This window comes from Anopheles darlingi, chromosome 3 (assembly GCF_943734745.1).
Source record: "Anopheles darlingi chromosome 3, idAnoDarlMG_H_01, whole genome shotgun sequence".
Classification (NCBI taxonomy): domain Eukaryota; kingdom Metazoa; phylum Arthropoda; class Insecta; order Diptera; family Culicidae; genus Anopheles; species Anopheles darlingi.
In genome coordinates, this window is record NC_064875.1 from 15,697,924 (window position 1) to 15,716,466 (window position 18,543).

The 18,543-nt window shown below is 49.1% G+C and overlaps 4 protein-coding genes across 16 annotated transcripts in view; 2 read left to right on the forward strand and 2 right to left on the reverse strand.

Annotated features, from left to right (window-relative positions):
- Positions 1-640: 640 nt before the first annotated feature.
- On the forward strand, positions 641-1,971 carry LOC125953370 (ovochymase-1-like). The gene is made up of 2 exons (XM_049682875.1): positions 641-730; positions 805-1,971. Exons 1-2 carry the CDS (start codon positions 641-643, stop codon positions 1,948-1,950), a joined length of 1,236 nt encoding a protein of 411 aa, XP_049538832.1. The 3' UTR covers positions 1,951-1,971.
- A 2,847-nt stretch (positions 1,972-4,818) lies between these two features.
- LOC125956961 (uncharacterized PE-PGRS family protein PE_PGRS54-like) lies at positions 4,819-8,080 on the reverse strand. Of its 13 annotated transcripts, XM_049689292.1 has the most exons (7): positions 7,940-8,080; positions 7,720-7,810; positions 6,838-7,618; positions 6,669-6,684; positions 6,028-6,347; positions 5,551-5,885; positions 4,819-5,471 (listed from the first exon to the last, which is right to left on the reverse strand). In XM_049689292.1, exons 2-7 carry the CDS (start codon positions 7,789-7,791, stop codon positions 4,914-4,916), a joined length of 2,082 nt encoding a protein of 693 aa, XP_049545249.1. In that variant the 5' UTR covers positions 7,792-7,810; positions 7,940-8,080; the 3' UTR covers positions 4,819-4,913. The 13 variants fall into 13 exon arrangements, with proteins under 13 accessions (XP_049545249.1, XP_049545243.1, XP_049545240.1 ...); XM_049689286.1 differs by having other exon boundaries at positions 6,028-6,837; positions 6,991-7,618; XM_049689283.1 differs by having other exon boundaries at positions 6,028-6,837; positions 6,919-7,618.
- A 3,664-nt stretch (positions 8,081-11,744) lies between these two features.
- Positions 11,745-15,836, reverse strand: LOC125956964 (equilibrative nucleoside transporter 4). The gene is made up of 6 exons (XM_049689295.1): positions 14,542-15,836; positions 14,162-14,316; positions 13,869-14,072; positions 13,561-13,775; positions 13,361-13,473; positions 11,745-13,289 (listed from the first exon to the last, which is right to left on the reverse strand). Exons 1-6 carry the CDS (start codon positions 14,781-14,783, stop codon positions 12,056-12,058), a joined length of 2,163 nt encoding a protein of 720 aa, XP_049545252.1. The 5' UTR covers positions 14,784-15,836; the 3' UTR covers positions 11,745-12,055.
- Positions 15,837-16,618: 782 nt separating this feature from the next.
- The window catches only part of LOC125956999 (WW domain-binding protein 2), a 1,971-nt gene continuing 46 nt past the window's right edge, over positions 16,619-18,543 (forward strand). Inside the window, exons 1-4 of the mRNA XM_049689349.1 lie at positions 16,619-16,906; positions 17,119-17,879; positions 17,964-18,049; positions 18,121-18,543. The exon at positions 18,121-18,543 is cut by the window's right edge and continues 46 nt beyond it. Of these exons, the coding sequence (XP_049545306.1) occupies positions 16,851-16,906; positions 17,119-17,879; positions 17,964-18,049; positions 18,121-18,165 (948 nt within the window). The 5' untranslated portion in view covers positions 16,619-16,850 and the 3' untranslated portion in view covers positions 18,166-18,543. The remainder of the gene's footprint in view (positions 16,907-17,118; positions 17,880-17,963; positions 18,050-18,120) is intronic.

An 18,543-nucleotide genomic window follows, 5' to 3' on the forward strand; every position in this document is an offset into this window, starting at 1 on the left:
TCACTTTAATAACAACACTCACACACACTGGCACCACGAGACACGGTTAACTGGCCAAGCACGAAGAAGCGCTAGCGCGTCCTATACGCTCGGCTGCAGGGAGCAGAATGATCAGGGAGTTTATCACATTGAATAAATAAATAAACAAATAACCTGTCTTTTATCAATGCCAGGTAATTAAGCTTTCTAAACTTGTTGATAAATAACATAATTAATAAACATGAAACTTTGAAAATGTATCTTTTGGGAAATGCGCTTCAAACTAGCCATTGAGCCTTGTATGAAAGGAAATCTTTAAAAAAAATGTCAAAAATCAATATTTGCCAGTTTTACTTCGATTGATTCACATTTTCCACACAATGCTCTTGAAAGGAAAAGGATTGATTTCTTAAAATTGTGAAAATAAATGTCAATAAAAACAATAAAATACCAAGGCTCCCCTCCCCCTCTTCCCCTTTAAGCAACTTTGAATAGTATCAATATTAAATATACGGCTTGGCTGTCCTTCGCTGATGCGCTGATCGGGGAAATACCGATGTTGTGGATGGCAAGGAACTTTTTTACTTATCAGGGCAAGCTTATCGCTGCTCCCAAAACGTGAACGAACTGCAATGGAAGTAACAGTTAATTTGTAGCCGCCATGGGGAGCGGACGATTCTGGTTGATTGCGTGCGCAGGACTACTTTTCGAAGTCGCTGCCGGGGTGTCAGCACAAAGTGATCTGACTAAGGTAATAATTTGTGAAGATAAAATTGTGATCATACTTTAATAATGGATGTTCCTATATTTTTGCTATTGTCATAGAATTTGGTTTTGCTTCAGGCATGTCGAAGAGCCACCGGTGCCTGTGTGCCAAAAGATGACTGCAGTGTTCCCACATTCCGGTTGCGTGAAGATGGCTGTCCATCCGAGCTTGAGTGTTGTCCTAAAGCGACTGTTACCGTTACTAATTTCCACATGGTGTACCATACAGAGAACCCTACAACCACTAACACAGAATCAGAATCGGAGGAGATAGTAGATTTGTCGACTGACGTTTATCTAAAGGAAGAGATTACTGAAATGCCACAGCAGACGATACCTAAAATCCTGTATACTACGACACCGGAACCTGAGTATACTAAGACTCAAATACTCACAACAGCCCAACCGACGTCCGCTACAACTTATCCATCAATGTCACATGGACCTCAAGGATCTGAATATAACGCACCTTGGTTAGCAACCATTTTTGATGGAAATGGGAAATACTGTTGTCACGGAGCTCTCATCAGTAATCGTACGGTACTTACAGCTAGTACCTGTTGGACAAAGTGTAAAAATCAGCCAAGCTCATGGACTGTTCGATTTGCTTTATGGCACTCAAACTCACCAAGCGACTACCACAGGTCGATAAAAATGAATGTGCAAAATGGTACAAAGCACAATGATTTTGGCACGAAACCTAGAGACAATAATATTGCGGTGCTGTTCCTGAATGAATCTATTAGGACAAGTCAGCATATTTACCCAATAAGTCCTATATGGGAGAAGGAGTCGATTGAAAATATCGACGGCAATTTAATATACACAGGATGGAGTGGTAGTTTTGCATCATCACCCTACGTAGGCCATTACACATTGAAAACAATCGAACTGAAGCGGATTAATGAAACTTATTGTAGGACCACAATCACGGAAAATCAACCTGGAAGCTCTTTGCCTAAAGTTAATTATTTATGCGTTATAGTAAATTGCAACAGTGAGGAATCAAATAATACATGCATTGTCGAGGATCACAAGTTATTGTATGCTGGTAATGCGGGCGGCCCGGTGGTAGCGAAGTTGCCTGACAATCGCTATGCTTTGTATGGTTTAATTGCAAGATGCTACGATAAAACTAAACCTAAGGTTCCTACACTTGTCACGAATGTATTTGATTTCAAATCATGGATTCGCCAATGGATCTAAACAAGTATCAATAAATCTATTGCGTAACCATGGTTGTAAAGTTATAAGGTTTTGTGTACCGTTTTTCACGAATAATAATAAAAAATAATCCACATACAGTTTTGTAAACGGGATTACAGCTAGCAGGAGAAAAGACTGTCTGCTCGGTTTATTTTTAAATATTTTATTTGGATGGAACATACGAGTGTAGCTGGAGCAGAATGATTTGAAAATTAGTTGGCATGGATCTCTGACCAATTATAATCCTAGTTTAATATAGAAATATACTCAAAATTCAAAAAGTGCGATGACTTATTTCATTATCGGCCGAAAATCCCAAATTTAAGTAAGAACGCAGCTGTTACAATGAAAGCTATACACTTTACGGGCCACATATAGTGTACTCGTTCCAAAGGTAAACCTTATCACCGAAAAGGTTATCGATGCTTGTAGCGAATCCCTATTTAAGAATATATTGCAACCGAAAGGTGCTACTTGGTTCAGTTGCTTTTAAAACACAATGGTAAACGGATGCCCTCGGTTGATTGCATTGGCAGTGCTATTTTCAAGCGTCGTTGTCGTGGTGGCAACAGTGGGTGAAGATTACGGGAAGGTAAGAATTTGGAAGAACAACATCGTAAGCGTACTTTATTTATAGAAGCACCTGTATTTATGTGCCCTCAAAGGATACGGTGGAGCTTCAGGCATGCCGAAGAGCCACCGGTGCCTGTGTATCAAAAGATGACTGCAGTGTTCCCACATTCCGGTTGCGTGAAGATGGGTGTCCATCTGCGCTCGATTGTTGTCCCAAAGCGACTGTAATCTTTGCAAAGTTCCACACGGTGAATCGTATAGAGGACCCTACAACCTCTTACACAGAATCAGCATCCGAGGAGATTGTGGAATGGTCAACTGACGATACTCCAACGGAAGATGTTAAAGAAAAGCAACCTGGGCAAAAACCGAAAACTTCAACTCGAAACGACCCAGAAACAACTCCTACTACCTCTGCAAATGATGTGCCTGCTAAAGAGACCATTACAGAACGCTTTTTGTCCACTGGCACAGATCCCATTAACATCAATGGAGGACCAACTAAGAGTCCAGCCGATGGAAATCATGCAAATAAATATCATTCATCCTTACCTGAAGTCATACGTCAAACACTTTTTCCAATTTCTACAAACGATCGCGGCAGGCATAAAGCGTCTAAAATTGTACCTGCAGTAAATTTCCCCCCGGTGACCTCTACGGAAGTCAATCGGACTTCAAACACAATTTTACAAGAGATTGAAACAAGGATAACTGCAGGATATGTGCATGAAAAGCAAGAACAGCACCCTCAGGGACCTACCAAAATATTTACTACACCCTCTACGAATTCTGAGCAATCATCAGCTGAAGAAGAACGACCTGCACATTATGCGCCTTGGCTGGTTACCATTTTTAACGGAAATGATACGCACTGTTGTTACGGAGTACTTATCAGCAATCGTGCTGTGCTGTCAGTTGCTACCTGCTTGTATTTCTGCGACAATTCGATTGGTGAATGGCGTGTTAGAGTTGGCATGTGGCACTCAAATGCGAACAGTTCTTCCCGATCGGAGAATTTTGAAGTCTCGTGCTTTAAAAGACATTCTGATTTTAAAACTGGCTCTAGGATCATTAATGTTGCCATACTATAGCTAAATGGTACTATTCAGTTTGATCCCAATATCCAACCAATAAGTCTTCCAGCGAAGAAGATCTCACCTAATGGTGCAGGTGTAAATTTATCGTACACCGGATGGAGTGATAGCGCTGCACTGATCGAAAGGAAAGATATCGTTACCTTGAAGACAATCACGCCGGAAATGATCTCAGATAGCAGTTGTTCGTCGTTAGTAATAAAAATTCAACCGTCATTTAAATTCCATCCCTCATTCAAATGCATCACGACCACGGAACACAAATGGATATGTGATAATAAAGCAGGTGGTCCGGTTGTAATGGAAGTGCCAGGAGAATCTACTTCTCATAACATTTTATATGGGTTAATTTCGAAAAATGTCGGTTGCGACAATCAACCATCTCTTACAATTCTCACGTATGTTTCTTATTTTTCAGAGTGGGTTGAGAAAAACCTTAACATGTCGGGATGTTCAAGCGACGTGCATAATAAGAAAAGAGAATTGCAAATAAATATTTTCCCTTGATCATACAATTGTTCTTTTTTCTTTTCTTTATTTTGCCTTTTTTTTAATTCGCTGCAGTTCGGCCACATTTAATTCACTTCGATTTGCTTCCACACAAAACAAGTCAAGTTAAAACTGTAGGAACAGAAGAAGGTTTTAGGATTCCGCACTCCGTTACAATAATGTATTTCATATTAAGAAAATCGTCTGAATAAAATTTATGTGAAAAATCAACTAGGAAAGACTATTTTTCCAATTCATAAAGCGGGTTCCTGTCCATAAGAGTCACTGGCGTTATGTCTTGATAATGCTGCTCCTTTGAACGCGAATCGATGATACCGGTAAACCTGCAAACACTGATAAGTGGGATTCACATGGTCGACACCAGTACTGTTCGTTGATTATTGTCACTTTGGTCCAAATGGAAAGCTCGAAGAACCTTATCACTTAATGATTAGCAGGGAGAAACCCATTGTTGCCAAGACTTGACAGGTTTTTACGCGACGACTAGATCCGGCTACAGAAAAAAAGAGTTCTAGTTCTGTTTTAATCTTCCGTTCACTTCAAACATCAAACTTTGTGCTTCAACTCAGAATCCATATTTCGAAAAGTGTGTTAATGTAAAGTTTCTTACTAGCCCGATGATAACTCAGTTGTTGATGGAAATCATCTTTTTCATCAACCAACCCGATTGAACTCATGACATGGTGTGATATAGTGGTGTAAAGATGAAAATCTTTTAACAGAGTCTTCTTTTTATTGCACTGCTTCAAACATGTTTTGCTTTAAAATTAATAGAACAGCAGCTGCTCATGCGTACAGGAAGGAGCTGTGAGAAATGTTTCTCTGCGTCAGATGCTGATCAATCCATCCGCGGAACAATGGCACGTTCACATACACACCGGGGATACCGTCTTCCCCGCAGCCGATACCCCACGCCACCATACCGGCCTGATAGTAATGATTCACAGAACCCGGTATCGGACAGACCAGCGGTGAGCCACCGTCACCCTTGCACGTATCGCGTCCCTTCTCACCACCGGCACAAATGAAGCTGCCATGCAGCTTAAACCGTCTCCCGAGGCGCGTCGTACGCAGAGCGGTCTGGCACTGGGCGCGCGGCATGACCGGTAGCTCGATCTTCTTCAGAATCACCTGATAGGTACCCTGCTTGCCAAACACATCCTTACCCCAGCCCGATGCGAAACAGCGTGAAGCATCGAAGTTGAAGTCAGGGGGCGGCAGGCAGATAGTGTTGACCGTTTCCATTAGTTCTGCCGGCTTATCGAGGAAGACCAGAGCTACGTCGTTGAACAGACCACCCTTGTAGAATTCAGCGTGCGTCACAATCTCCACCGCCTTGCGATCCTGTGCATCGATTCAGCATATTACTCTCTGGCGCTTTCGCTAGTAGCTTACGGTTAGTTTCTGAACAGATCCCACTCACCTGATAGTCGAACATTTCGTTTTTAGTTTGTGTGTCCCATTCGCCGAGCCGCAGTGTGATGTCTTGTGGGTTTTTGTCTAATACACAGTGGGCCGCCGTGAGTACGACGGACGGATGGATCAACGAACCGCCGCACTGGTACACGTGAATGATTTGATCCAGCGCTTTCTCCTGCTTCAGAATAGCCACCATCCAGGGGAACTCACCATACTCGGACTCGCCATCCTTGTCGCCGGTGATACGGAAACCAACTCCGTCCACATTACGCAAGCCACACTTTTGTGGCTGAACGGTCGAGGCGAATGGGCTTTGAGTGGTACCCTGTCCAGTGCGATCTGTTAAAAGCGAACACGGTATTATAAATGTGTTTATGAAAAGGTTAAACCGAATAGAGATTAGTTACGCATGCTATTGCTTCGTTATTTGAGCTATCTGTTTTAGTACTAGTAGGTATGTTAGTAAAAATATAACCACTACCTTTACTACCGCCACCAGAACCCTTAATCCCGGCAGGAGATGGTTTTGCGCCTCCTGCGCCGGGATTGGCTGCATTTTGGCCTCCAGATGATCCAGCACCTCCAGCACTCGGCTGTCCCTGTCCGGTACCCTGTCCTGGCTTTACTGTACTCTGACCTACAGATGGTCCAGCGCCACCAGCTCCGGGCTGACTACCTGCCCCAAGAGGTCCTTGTCCTTGGCCACCTGCACTCTGGCCTCCAGCGCCACCAGCTCCGGGCTGACCTCCTGCCCCAATAGGTCCTTGTCCTGGTTTTACTGCACTCTGACCTCCAGATGGTCCAGCGCCACCAGCTCCGGGCTGTCCACCTGTACCAATAGGTCCCTGTCCTTGTCCAACTGCACTCTGGCCTCCAGCGCCACCAGCTCCGGGCTGTCCACCTGCACCAATAGGTCCCTGTCCTGGTTTTACTGCAATCTGCCCTCCAGATGGTCCAGCGCCACCAGCTCCGGGCTGACCACCTGCACCAATAGGTCCCTGTCCTGGTTTCACTGCACTTTGCCCTCCAGCTGGTCCAGCGCCACCAGCTCCTGGTTGACCTCCTGCCCCAATAGGTCCTTGTCCCTGTCCTTGTCCAACTGCACTCTGGCCTCCAGCGCCACCAGCTCCGGGCTGTCCTCCTGTACCAATAGGTCCCTGTCCTTGTCCAACTGCACTCTGGCCTCCAGCGCCACCAGCACCAGGCTGTCCTCCTGTACCAATAGGTCCCTGTCCTGGTTTTACTGCAGTCTGCCCTCCAGATGGTCCAGCGCCACCAGCTCCGGGCTGACCTCCTGTACCAATGGGTCCCTGTCCTGGTTTTACTGCACTCTGACCTCCAGCTGGTCCAGCGCCACCAGCTCCGGGCTGACCTCCTGTACCAATAGGTCCCTGTCCTGGTTTTACTGCAGTCTGCCCTCCAGCGCCACCAGCTCCGGGCTGACCACCTGCACCAATAGGTCCCTGTCCTTGGCCACCTGAAGGATTGGGTCTCGGACTATCAATGGGAGGCCCTCCTCCGTGCACAGGCTGCTGGGGATTGTTTTCTTTAATCAAATTTTCTGAATTCGGTTTTCCACCGCCCGAATACAAATCACCCCCAATCAAAGTCAATTGTTCATCTTCCAAATGCGGTCCACAACATTTGCCACTTCCTTTGCAGTTACACGAACCAACACCTGCACCACCACCAACACCACTGGATGGTTTGGGTTTACCCGATGCCAAATCTAGCACATCCGGAGTTGGGGACGGTGCAATCGGACCAGGCGTGCCCGGTACATTTGTCGCACCGCCGGCGTTTAATCCAGTGACACCCGGGTTCGATCCTGCGGTCGGTCCAACCTGGTTGCCAGTAACGGGCTGTTGTGGTAACGACGAAGAGGGCGGCACCAAAACCTGGTCATCCTCGTCTTCGGGTATGGCACAGCATTTCAGCAGATAGTCCTCGCACACATTATCCGGATTGAAGCGAATGTCAATAATATTGGCACCGTCATCATTGATCACACCATTGCGACACAGATGAAGCTTAACGCATTCTCCTTTTTTATCATCATCCGTTGTGCATTCCTTAATGTGCGGAACAGGGGATAGAAAATACATATTTTTTTAAAACCAAAGGTGGCAAAGATCACCCCTAACCGATAAGGCTTGCTGAATTTGATACTCACAATCACATCGTCCGCCGCCCGGACCAAGGTCAAACACAGTCCGAGCACGACTACACCGACGCGCAGAAGCATCGCTTCCAAAGCACCCGATCTGTAACAGGAAGCAACGTTAAAGCAACACTCGAATGCACTCCATTTTTGAAGATGATGCGGTTGACCGATTAACGCTAAATTCTACAAACCGTTGCTCTACGATTACGAGCGATCGCAAGTCACTTGCCTGGGTTGTGCTATACCAAAAAATATATTGTCGATGCTATGAGCGTAAAACCGGCTAGTAGTGGGGAGGCGCAGAAACGACTCTAGTCACTGAGCCCTGGTCTGGTCGATCGTGGGGCTCATCAAGAACTGACTCCAACGTTTCTCGCACCACATCCAAGTAGGTCGATCGTTGGAGCCCTCGGATCGCGATCGTACAAATTCTCTCTCACCGCCGTACATCTACTCTCAGCAACAGATCAACAGGTTGCACTGGACACGCTGATCATTGTTGATCGCACGCATACCAGCTAGTGTCTTGGCGTACGTGCGTCCGTTCCTCGAACTCTTTATACAAACAGACCGGCGTTAAGGTAGTCAAACAAACAGCATTGATAGGTGGATTTGTTTCTGATTTTATGTTTATCTTATACCACCAGCCTATTTGCTCTACCAATCAGACGCTGATGGAATTTTCTGGCTGGTGATCGCGCCGACACTAATGTAGTTGACACGATCAAAGTGGAATATGAATCAAATGAAGTGAATAGCAACGCCATGGAGTTCGGGCCCAAATCAAATCGTGTGACAGCAGATTTCTAAGACCAAATGGCTTAAGGATTGGAACGAGTTACTTTCCATTTCCGTTGGGATTTCCCAAACGTGCTTTTTTTTTAATTCATCGTCGTCTGCGGTCAACAAACAAGCCGACTAAGGGCGCACACGCCATTATGTAGGCCAGCGGGGTTTTTGGGAGATTTTGCACCTAACATTGAAATGAGAGAAAGTCTTCTCTTACCGATTGAGTCGCTGGCTTGATTCTCGCACCGAGTTTTTGTTGATAACCTTTCCCGTCTAATCGCATTAACCTTGCCGCGCGTATGGCCTCTGAAGTAGCACAGCATTCGCCAGAACAAACATTGGGGACTATCGTTTGCTATGCAAACATTAGAACACGTTTCCAGCTTAACTCGTTGTATCGCATCTAGCTGCATTTGTCGTGTCGATAGCTTTGATATTTTAGCTCAAAATAAAGTCCATCGGTAACCGGTACAGAAAAGCCACACTTGACAGTGAACGTTGGTTTTTGAAATACCTGTCCAGAGCGGTAGCAAACGTGTTTAACGTAATGGGGAAAACCCAATAAAGGAAATTCCCAAACTAATCGTTTCGATCGCATGCCTTCTCAAAAACACACACACAGATCGGATGACGTGCGCAATATGCACACAAATGTGTTGATAATAGATGTGAACACTCTGAAAGCTCTTGAAAATTGAAATGGCTAGAATAATGATAGTACAATCATGAAGTATACTAAACTACACGGATTTTTTTGCTAATAACATGAACAAAATATTAAATCATCAGATTACGAAATACATTAAACAAACACCACGTTTTAAATGTACAGTATCGTCATATTCTGAGCAGCGACAAAGACATAATAAAACCCGTTGATAAGCACATAGCTCAGAGGTTCATTGGTATGGTTTCTTGCGCTGGTTCTATAACAGCTAACTTTAATAAAAACTTATGAATCCTCCAAAAATGGCTCGTACCGAGGATAATGCAACATTTTTTTAGATTCTATTAGTCGATCAATATCTTCGCTTTCTCTGTCCTTCTCGCTCTCTTTCTCTGTAAAGTTAGAGAAATATTGCATAGTATTCGCAGCAGGCCGTTGTACAAAATGGGGCTGTCTGACGTGAAATGACAGTTTACTCCGGCCAGTAGATCCTTGCCTGGGTCACCGGCCTTCAGTTCAAAGCCCAATTAGCACGTTGATAACACACCCACACACGCTTCCGCGAATGGGCGCAACTAAATTCTGTCTCTAAACACGGCTCAGTCTGTGGTGCATCGTCAGTGGTCCATTCTGTTGCGTTTAAGTAAATTTGGCAAAGTAAGCAGCGCATAAAGCGCGGCCAGTTTCTAGGGCAAACAAAAATGAACCGCGATCTGTGCGATGAAACGTTTCCCAGTAGTCTGCTGATTGCCTTCGATGACCTGAGCGATGAAATTCCCGTTAGTCCAGAGCCGGTGCTCCTGCGGCACCAGCACCCGTTATCGAAGCAGATGGAACAGGATATGATGAGCGTGACTTCTGTTGCCACCACAACCACCTCCTCTACCATTACCACCACCACGACCATCACCACCACGGCTACCGTTGTGAATCTTTCGGATGAGGGCACGGGTAAGACAGTAGCTGCTGCTGCTTAACCTTGCTGACTTTGACCACACGACGATGCCAACCAGCTTCTGCTCCTCCCATCTCCCCGCAACCAACCATAGGTAATCGAACCGGATCGCGCATGATCGTGTCGGGATCATCGAACACGTCGAGCGGCCACTCGTCGCTGTCGACCGAGGGTGACAATCGGAGTGCATCGAGCGAGCGCGATACAAGCCGCGAGCATGAAAAACGATCATCAATGCAACCGTCCTTCGTACGCACGACCGAACGGCCAAGCCAGCTCAAGACCGAGAACAAGGCCAAACTGCGGCAACCGCGCTCACTGGAGAATCTGCTGCAGCTTTCGACGAACCACCACCACCAGAAGCAACTGAAGAAGGATACCGGTTCGCTGAAGACCGTCAGTAGCAGCGTAAACAGCTCCGGCAGTAGCAACGGAACCGACCGGTATCATCGGTATCGCAACAATAAGTACGCACACATACCGAGCAAGGTGAAGCAGCAGATTGATGAGCTAAAATCAACACCCAAACCTCTGGTGGCGGCTGCGGCGAGTGGCGATCGCAAGACACTCGTGCGCCACAAATCGATGCCCGAGACGGTCAGCGGTGATCTGCTGCAGCTAGACGAGGTAGGTCGTCATCGTCATCGTCATCGTTGGCATCGTCTTTATCTCCTTTCCTTTTGCGGTGCGCAGGATGAAGCACTGGAGCAGGAGGACAACCTCGCGGTCCTGCGAACGATGGTGCGCGAGTTGCGGCTCCAGTTGGCCAGCCAGCAGGAGCTGCACGAATTCTATCAGGCCAAGCACTTCAACGAAATTGATGCGCTAAAGTTTAAAAACAATCTGCTGCGCATGGATAACGATCGTTTGATGGAGCTGGAACGGTGCAGGGAGCAGCAGCGCCAGCTAACGCGCCAGCAGCAGCAGCAATCGGCCGGTAGTTGCTATGGAAGTCACTCGTCGCTCCACAAAATGCATACGACCAGCTCGGTTGCCTGCCAGACGAGCCCGACGGTAAGCTTCGAAGTGGACCACTTCTCCACCGACCGAACCATCTGCGAACCCGGCAAGGCGCAGGAGACCGGGACGGGACGGGTACGTGCCACTAGCAGTCCGACCGTCGGCGGGACCACTCGGTTACGGCGCAGCACTCACGTATCATCACCGCATCACCGCCACCGGCCAGCATCATCATCGGCCGATGGGAACACGATGGACTCACCGATTTTGGGCGAATTTTCACCCGACTACGAGCAGCTCATCCCAGCACTCGGTGAGGTCGCACGTCGCCATAGCAACGCCTCACTATCGTTCGGCACCGTATACCTACCGGATGGTACCGATCAGCTTCCGGGCGGTGTGGAGGAAGACTTCGATCAGGACTTTGCCGATCAGACCGGCCGTCCGCTCGAGCGTTCCGCTAGCAATACCTCCCGTTGCCACGATTGTCGGCGCAAAAAGCGAAAGAAGCGTAAAACGCGCCGCCAGAAGCTGGCCAGCCTGTTCTGCTTACGGCGCCTGGATGAATCGTTGTAAGGGCAAGCTAATGTCAATTCCAGGGGGACAGGGCGCTGGCGCTGGTACAGTGAGTTAGGTGTAGTATTTATTTTTTTGTTTTTTACAAGTTCTAATTCTGTTTTCTTTGTTGTTTGTTTTATCTGTGTATATCTGTATATCGGGGGAGGGCGGGGGGACGCACAAGAATGATACCTTTCATGAAGGGGAGCCAAAGACTCCGCTGCTCCGCCAACTACCAAATGCACGTGTCTCTATCCGTCCATTTATATCTCTTTGGTATGTGGTTTTGGTCGCGCTCACTCGCATGTCGCGTGTCGCGTGTCTCATGTCGATCCGAACATTCATCCGCAATCAGCTACGTAGTAACAGGCCAGTGGCGTGGATGTGGCCAGTGTGTTTGCGCCTGACCGTATCGCCTACTGAGGATTGACGGCACCGGCTGCCGGTTCCAGGAGCAAGCTGGTCGCATTGTACAGTGCCGTGGCGGCCATTGCGGCCAATTGGCTACCATCGTATCCGGCCGGTGCACTGGTGCTGCTCAGGCCGAGTACATCCCGGAGTGTGGACATGGAAGCGCCAGTAAGCGTGGTGGAAGGGATGCTGTTGCTGCTGCTGCTGGTTGTAGCGGCCGCGAGCGATGATATGGTGGTCGCTTCGGGTGCGTTGGCCACGGTGCTGCGTAGCGCGGTGGCCGTAAGCGTTGTCAGCAGGGTCGCTATCGTAGTCGCGGCTGTTGATGTTGCCGTCACGAGCCCATTCGTACTGGAGGCGGCGGTGGTGGTGCTGGTAGTCAGAAAGTTCTGCTGACTACCACCACCCATCACGGTACCACCAGTGGCGAACGGATGGGTCGCGTTGATACCGATGAAGCCACCGGGCGGTTGGTTGGGTTTCGGTGGCACGAACGGATACTGTGGGCATGGGTTCGGTAGCTGCGGTCCCAGCATCGACTCGAAAACGTAGCCCACGAGTGAACCGGCGGTGAGACCGATATTGTACGACAGCGTCATCATGTTACCGGTTACCTCACGGAGCGTCGCCGACACCTTATCCGGGGCCAGCATCATCGGTAAGCTACCGGCCAGCCCATTGCTGACACCGAGTGCCGCAGTGAAGATGAAGGCAGCCGCTTCACCCGCAATGACCGGCTGTTCGCGGGGCGAACAGCATAGTAGTATGAGTGGCACCAGGAGGGCCCGCAATCCGGACATCAGGATGAGCTGACGGCGGGACCAGCTGTACGGTACGGCGGCCAGCAGCTTGCCCGCGACGTCCGATGCGTTGAAGGTGAACATTAGCAGTACGGGCATCCAGGTGCCGAGGTTGCACGAGATGATCTCCGACTCGATGCCGGGATACAGGGACAGCGTGACGCAGTATGCCATCGCGATGCATGCCATGTACGGGTAGATGGCCCTTGCTACCTTCCACCGTGATTCCAGACCACTGCGGAAGCTACCGAACCGGCCGGCGCTACAGATGTCCGGTGTCATTACGTGCTCGACCTTGAACGCTACGTTCGGTACGTCGGCCGTGGTGGTTGTGGCCATTATCGATCGTGTTGCCGTCGTCGTCGTCGTCGAGGTAAGGTTCGTCTCTAGTACCGTTTCCGTTCCGGCCGATGGGTTCGATAGGTCATAGACGGGATTGCTGGTTAGATGAGAAAAAAATCCGTTGATCAGTAACCGGTGGCCGAAGGTAACTACCCCTCCCCAACCTACCTAAAACTCAACGCCGTTGATCCGGGAGGCATGTGCACCGGTGGGCTAGCGTCCAGCGTTAGCACACCGTACCGGGCGCTCGCTGTGTCACCACCACCGTCCATGGTTTCACTCTGGTTGTGAAAGGGGGGGATTCAAGCGAAAGGATGCCATTAGTAACATCCGCGCAACGATTGCAGCGACGTGGCGTACGCTCTTACCAGTGTGTGATCGTCATCCGGTCGGAGGACGATTTTGGCACAGGCCTTCATGTAGTACCGCACGAACGGTGAGTGGGTTGTGATCGAGTGGAGCACGTAGCTGAACGCGATGTACACGGTGGAGGTGAGAAAGAAGATGGCGGTCGACGCACGATCGCTCTTGATCAGCAGCTTTGTGACGACGCGATTGGAAGATACCAGGAAACCGGCCAAACCTGTAATTTAAATTTGAAACAAAGCATTCGTATGTTAAACGCATGATGCACCTCGACACACACACAACCGCGGTCGGTTGGTTTCGAACTTACTTTCGCCCGCCATTACCGCCTGGGTGTACTGCTTCGGTAGCATGCTGGCAAACCCGTAGAAGCTCGACTGCTGGATGGTGCAGCCCATGGCAACGAGCGATACGGCCGCCAGGTTGACGGAGTAGGCCGTCTTTGCCGTGAACATGTGCCAGGCTACCTCGCACAGTGCGACGAAAACGAGCGTCGTGAAGGATACGGCATAGCCTGTTATGTTTTGTAGAAAAAGATGACAAAGAGAGCGGAGTAAGTACGAGTAATCACTGGAGGAAGGTGAGCTGATGCCAGTTGCTTACCGAATGCTACTCGTACCCGGAAGGGTGCCAGCGTAAGAAACACATTGTTCAGGAGTACCGTCGCCAGCGCAACGATGATATAAGTCATCGACATGTCGAGTGCAACCGATTGGCCCGGAAATCGCGACTGCCAGTAGTCGGAAGCAATAATAAAGCTGTAGGGAAGAAGAGGGCAAATGATCCCGATAGGAGGTAAGCAAAAACCGGCCATCGATGGCCGAGTACATTTGCACTCGTCCTCCTGTCGTGATGTAATGTCCGCTGCTGGGTGAGTGCATCTGTACTCAGCCATCGTCCTGCTCCTCAATGTCCTCGCGTCTCTTTCTCACACACACCACACACGCACACACACACATACATACGTGTATCGACCTACACACCTGTTATAGGGAAGCACGAAGCCAACGCCGGCCGTCATGAGGGCGAAAAAGACGAGCCGCCGTCGATCCTTGGGGGGTCCAGCCCCTCCGCCACCACTGCCATCGAGATCGGGACTGTCGGCGGTGTCGAAGGTACGGCGACCCTCCAGCGGCTCGTAGGATGAGCTGTGTCCACCTCCACCACCAGTACTACCCCCGCTTACCCCACACCCAGTGCTACCATTTTCCGATGCTTCCATCATTTCGACAGGCCTCGACTCCCTCGGTCTTGCTTCGCCTACGGCAGCCTACGGAGGAGAATCCCAAATCAGTCACCACCGCCTCCACGCACTGGCTACTGGGATGACCTTTCACACTAGCTGCCTCGAACGCACACGCACGCACGTACGCACTTCTACAGCAGCCTACTAAGCGCGTGCCGTTGGTCGGGCGCTGCTGCTGGCTGTTGCAAGCTTCCAAGGAATCTGACGAGATCTGGTCACTCCAGTCCCAGTCACTACTTGCACGACTGCTTCCCGTAGATTTCTATGATGATCACCGCTACAGGCGGCATACCTCAAAGGTGCTGCAGCTGCAGACGTGCCTCTCAGGTTCTGAACTGGTTCGTCCGAGTATCTCACAACCACCAATTACAACAACAACAACAACAACCTCAGCAGGCTGAGGGGCTAGCCTACTACGCCTCACGCTTTTCCATTGAAAGCGGTTCGAATGATTGGAAAACTTTTCCGATTTCGATTTTCCCAGCTCTTCATCCTTCCTGACAGTGAGGCAGCCTCGTTTGCCTCGTGGTGAGTCGATTGGTGTTTGCATGCATCATGTCCGTCGTCACCGCCATCGGCAACGAGTGCGGCATCGCCTACTACTCGCTACCCCCCACACCAGCCTTCTTTGTTTTCCGTTTTTACAGTTTATCTATTTTCTCCTGCCACTGTATACCACCTGTCCTCTCTGCAGGTGATCATTAAAAGGTCAATTTAAAATCGACCCGGGGGGAGAATCACTGATATAGCTGGTACCGCCTGCTGCCACCGGGTTCACACCTCCTTTTCTATGGTTCGTGATACCGTTCGTCGAATGGTTCCATGGGAGATTCCACAACAGTTTTCCTCGCCGTTCCAAAGACGCACAAACTTCCACTCAAAACACCCGCCCCGTGGAACCTGGGGCCGACCGCACAGCGTTCGCACGAGCGCAACAGAAACTGTGGTTACTGTGCAGCTGCCTCGGTGGCATCGGTGGAAAATGATGACAAGAAACTAATATATTTATGTTTCTGTTTTTCCTTCGCCGCACCAGAGGCAAACCATACGCGAATCAGCGTCCTGCGCAGGACCGCCGCGTGGTCGCGAGTCGTAAGCGAGACCGAGATAGGAAGATGCTACTAAAGGAAGAGAGAGAAATAGAGAGTGAAGAGGAGTTTGTCGGTGGAAAATGTCTCCCCTGAATTTTCCCTTCGGAAACGGGCTGACCACTACCAAAAAATAACGGCTCCGGCATTCTCCAGAATTGTTTGATAAAGGAAAACTCAGGAATCATTTGTTAAATTGAGTTTGGAGCGTTCTTTAACGATGGTAGGAAAGGAAAGGAAACGAAAAGGAAGAAATGTGGAACCGATAAACATAAAAAACAAAACAATAAAACAAAAAACCATGCACCTCCATCGTTGAGGCCACGCGGCGGGCATTGACTGACTACAGCAAATGAACATTTCCCAACATAAATTTTGTGCAAAATGTTTAAACATTGTATGAAGCATCGCAAGGAAAAATACGAAAGAAATTCTGTTTTAATTTCAACTTTCAACAAATTTTCAACAATTGTCTATAAAAGCTCAACTGTGTGTTTTCTAAGCTGATATACTTTTTAAAGGTTGGTTTAAAAAGTACAAATAATTCAAAATTATAGTCAAATCTAAAAAGAGTAATTTGAAAAGGAAACGCGAAATTACTAAATAAAACCGGAGCCAGCTCATCAACAGCCGCCGGGAACAAGCAACAGCCGCCCGACAATGACAGTTCGGCGGCTGTTGAACGAGCAAAAATGAAAACAAAGCTCAGGGCCACCCTGTTCCATGATAAACCAAAAAACAACAAAAAATCTCGCAGGTGACTCATCATCAGAGCTAAAAAATAAAGCTCCACGAACCGAAAAGATAACGCAAAACCGTGCAATTCACAAACAGTTACGACGATACACTTAAATCATCCGTTTGTTTGCTTGCGCTGTGCAAGTGTTCTGCAACAACGTTTGCCATAGAGACAGGGTAATCGTCGTCGTCGCCAGAAGAGCGGATCAGTGGAAACGAGATGTCCCTCAACACAGCGCACGCCAATAATGGCGTTTTAATACACGCAGGCGAAGGGTGAGTTGGTGACGTCTTCGGGGTGGACCGGAACCCGGTGCCACAACTGTTGGGAATTATCGGCGACGGTTGATCCAGGAACTGGAATGTTCCAGAAAGCCTGTCTGATCCCGTCGCAGCCTACTACGCATTCTGTTTCGCATTCCGGCCATTTGTTTCTTCCATGACGTTCGATCCCCCCTAACCGTTGGTTTGCCTCTATCTTATTCCAGCATTTTGATCTTCAGCGATCATGTGACAATCGAGTTCACCGGTCACGACAATCCGGCGATGAAGGGTAGCAAGCAGGGCCGGGTGTACCTTACCACGCACCGGATCATCTACAATGGCAAGCACGAGAGCGATGCACTGCGCTCCTTCAGCATGCCGTTCGTGACGATGCGCGAGGTAGAGATCGAGCAGCCGGTGTTTGGGGCCAACTACATCAAGGGCAAGGTGACGGCCCAGCAGAACGGCAATTGGAACGGGGAGGCCAAGTTCAAGATCCTGTTCAAGCACGGTGGTGCAATCGATTTTGGGCAGGCAATGCTACGTGCCGCTTCGATCGCTCAACGTAACGCTGGCAGTGCACCGCCACCACCGTATACGCCACCGGGTGGGGCTTGGTACGCAGCACCACCGCCAGCGTACACGCCGAATCCTTACAACTATGGCTGGGTACCGGGGGCGAGCGTATTCCCCGAGCAACCGCAACCGAACTCGATCTACATGCACGACAGTCCGCCGCCTTACCCGGGTATCATCGCAAACACTGGCGGATATCCGCAGCCAGCGGCAGCCGGATATCCCTATCCACCGCAGTATCCACCACAGCATGGTGCACCAACCGCAGGTGGCTATCCGATGCAGATGGCACCCGGATTTGTAGCCGGACCCGGAGTTGGCTATCCGAATGGTGGGCATGCAGCGCAACCCGGTCCATCGAACGGTGGCGTTGCGATGGGCTTCTCGGCACCACCACAACCACCAGCCAGTAAGTTACCTTCCTACGGAGCGACATACGTACGAGACATTTCGTGGACATCTTAAACTCTATTCTTTCCTTTCCTAAACACAGATTCCAAGGAAGCGGAAGCGGCTCAGAGCGCGTATTACGATCCCAATAGCCCTCAGACGGCTTACGTTCCGCCGCCGGCCTATTACGTGAGTATAACGATTTCGGGTTCTTATCAATATTTCTTACTCTCTCGGATCTTCCTCCTTTGCTCACGTAGGAACCGCCACCAAGCTATAGCTCGCTGAACAAGAAGGAACAATAATCGGGATCAGTCCGATAGGGGAAACCGTAAGCTCCTCTGGTCCTGGGAGAGCCGCGCATCGTATTTGTTGCATCAACGTTCGCAGCATCCAACCGAGGGAATGGGGCACAAATCCTCCCCCCTTCCTCTAAGCTGTTTCGCTTGCCTTTGGATGTCGATGTCTATTCGTTGTTTGTTACATTAATTATCATTGTTTTGCTAGTTTGTTAACCACAGCCAGCCAAGCAGCACCGGGGTGAAGGAGAGAACGGATAGCAGTTTTTGGGCAGGGAGAGAGAGAGGGGAGCGGGTAGGATCAAAGGCAGGCACTTTTATGGGAGGAATGCATTCCGAAACACACAACTTTTGGAGAAAATGATGTTTAATCACCAAGTGTAA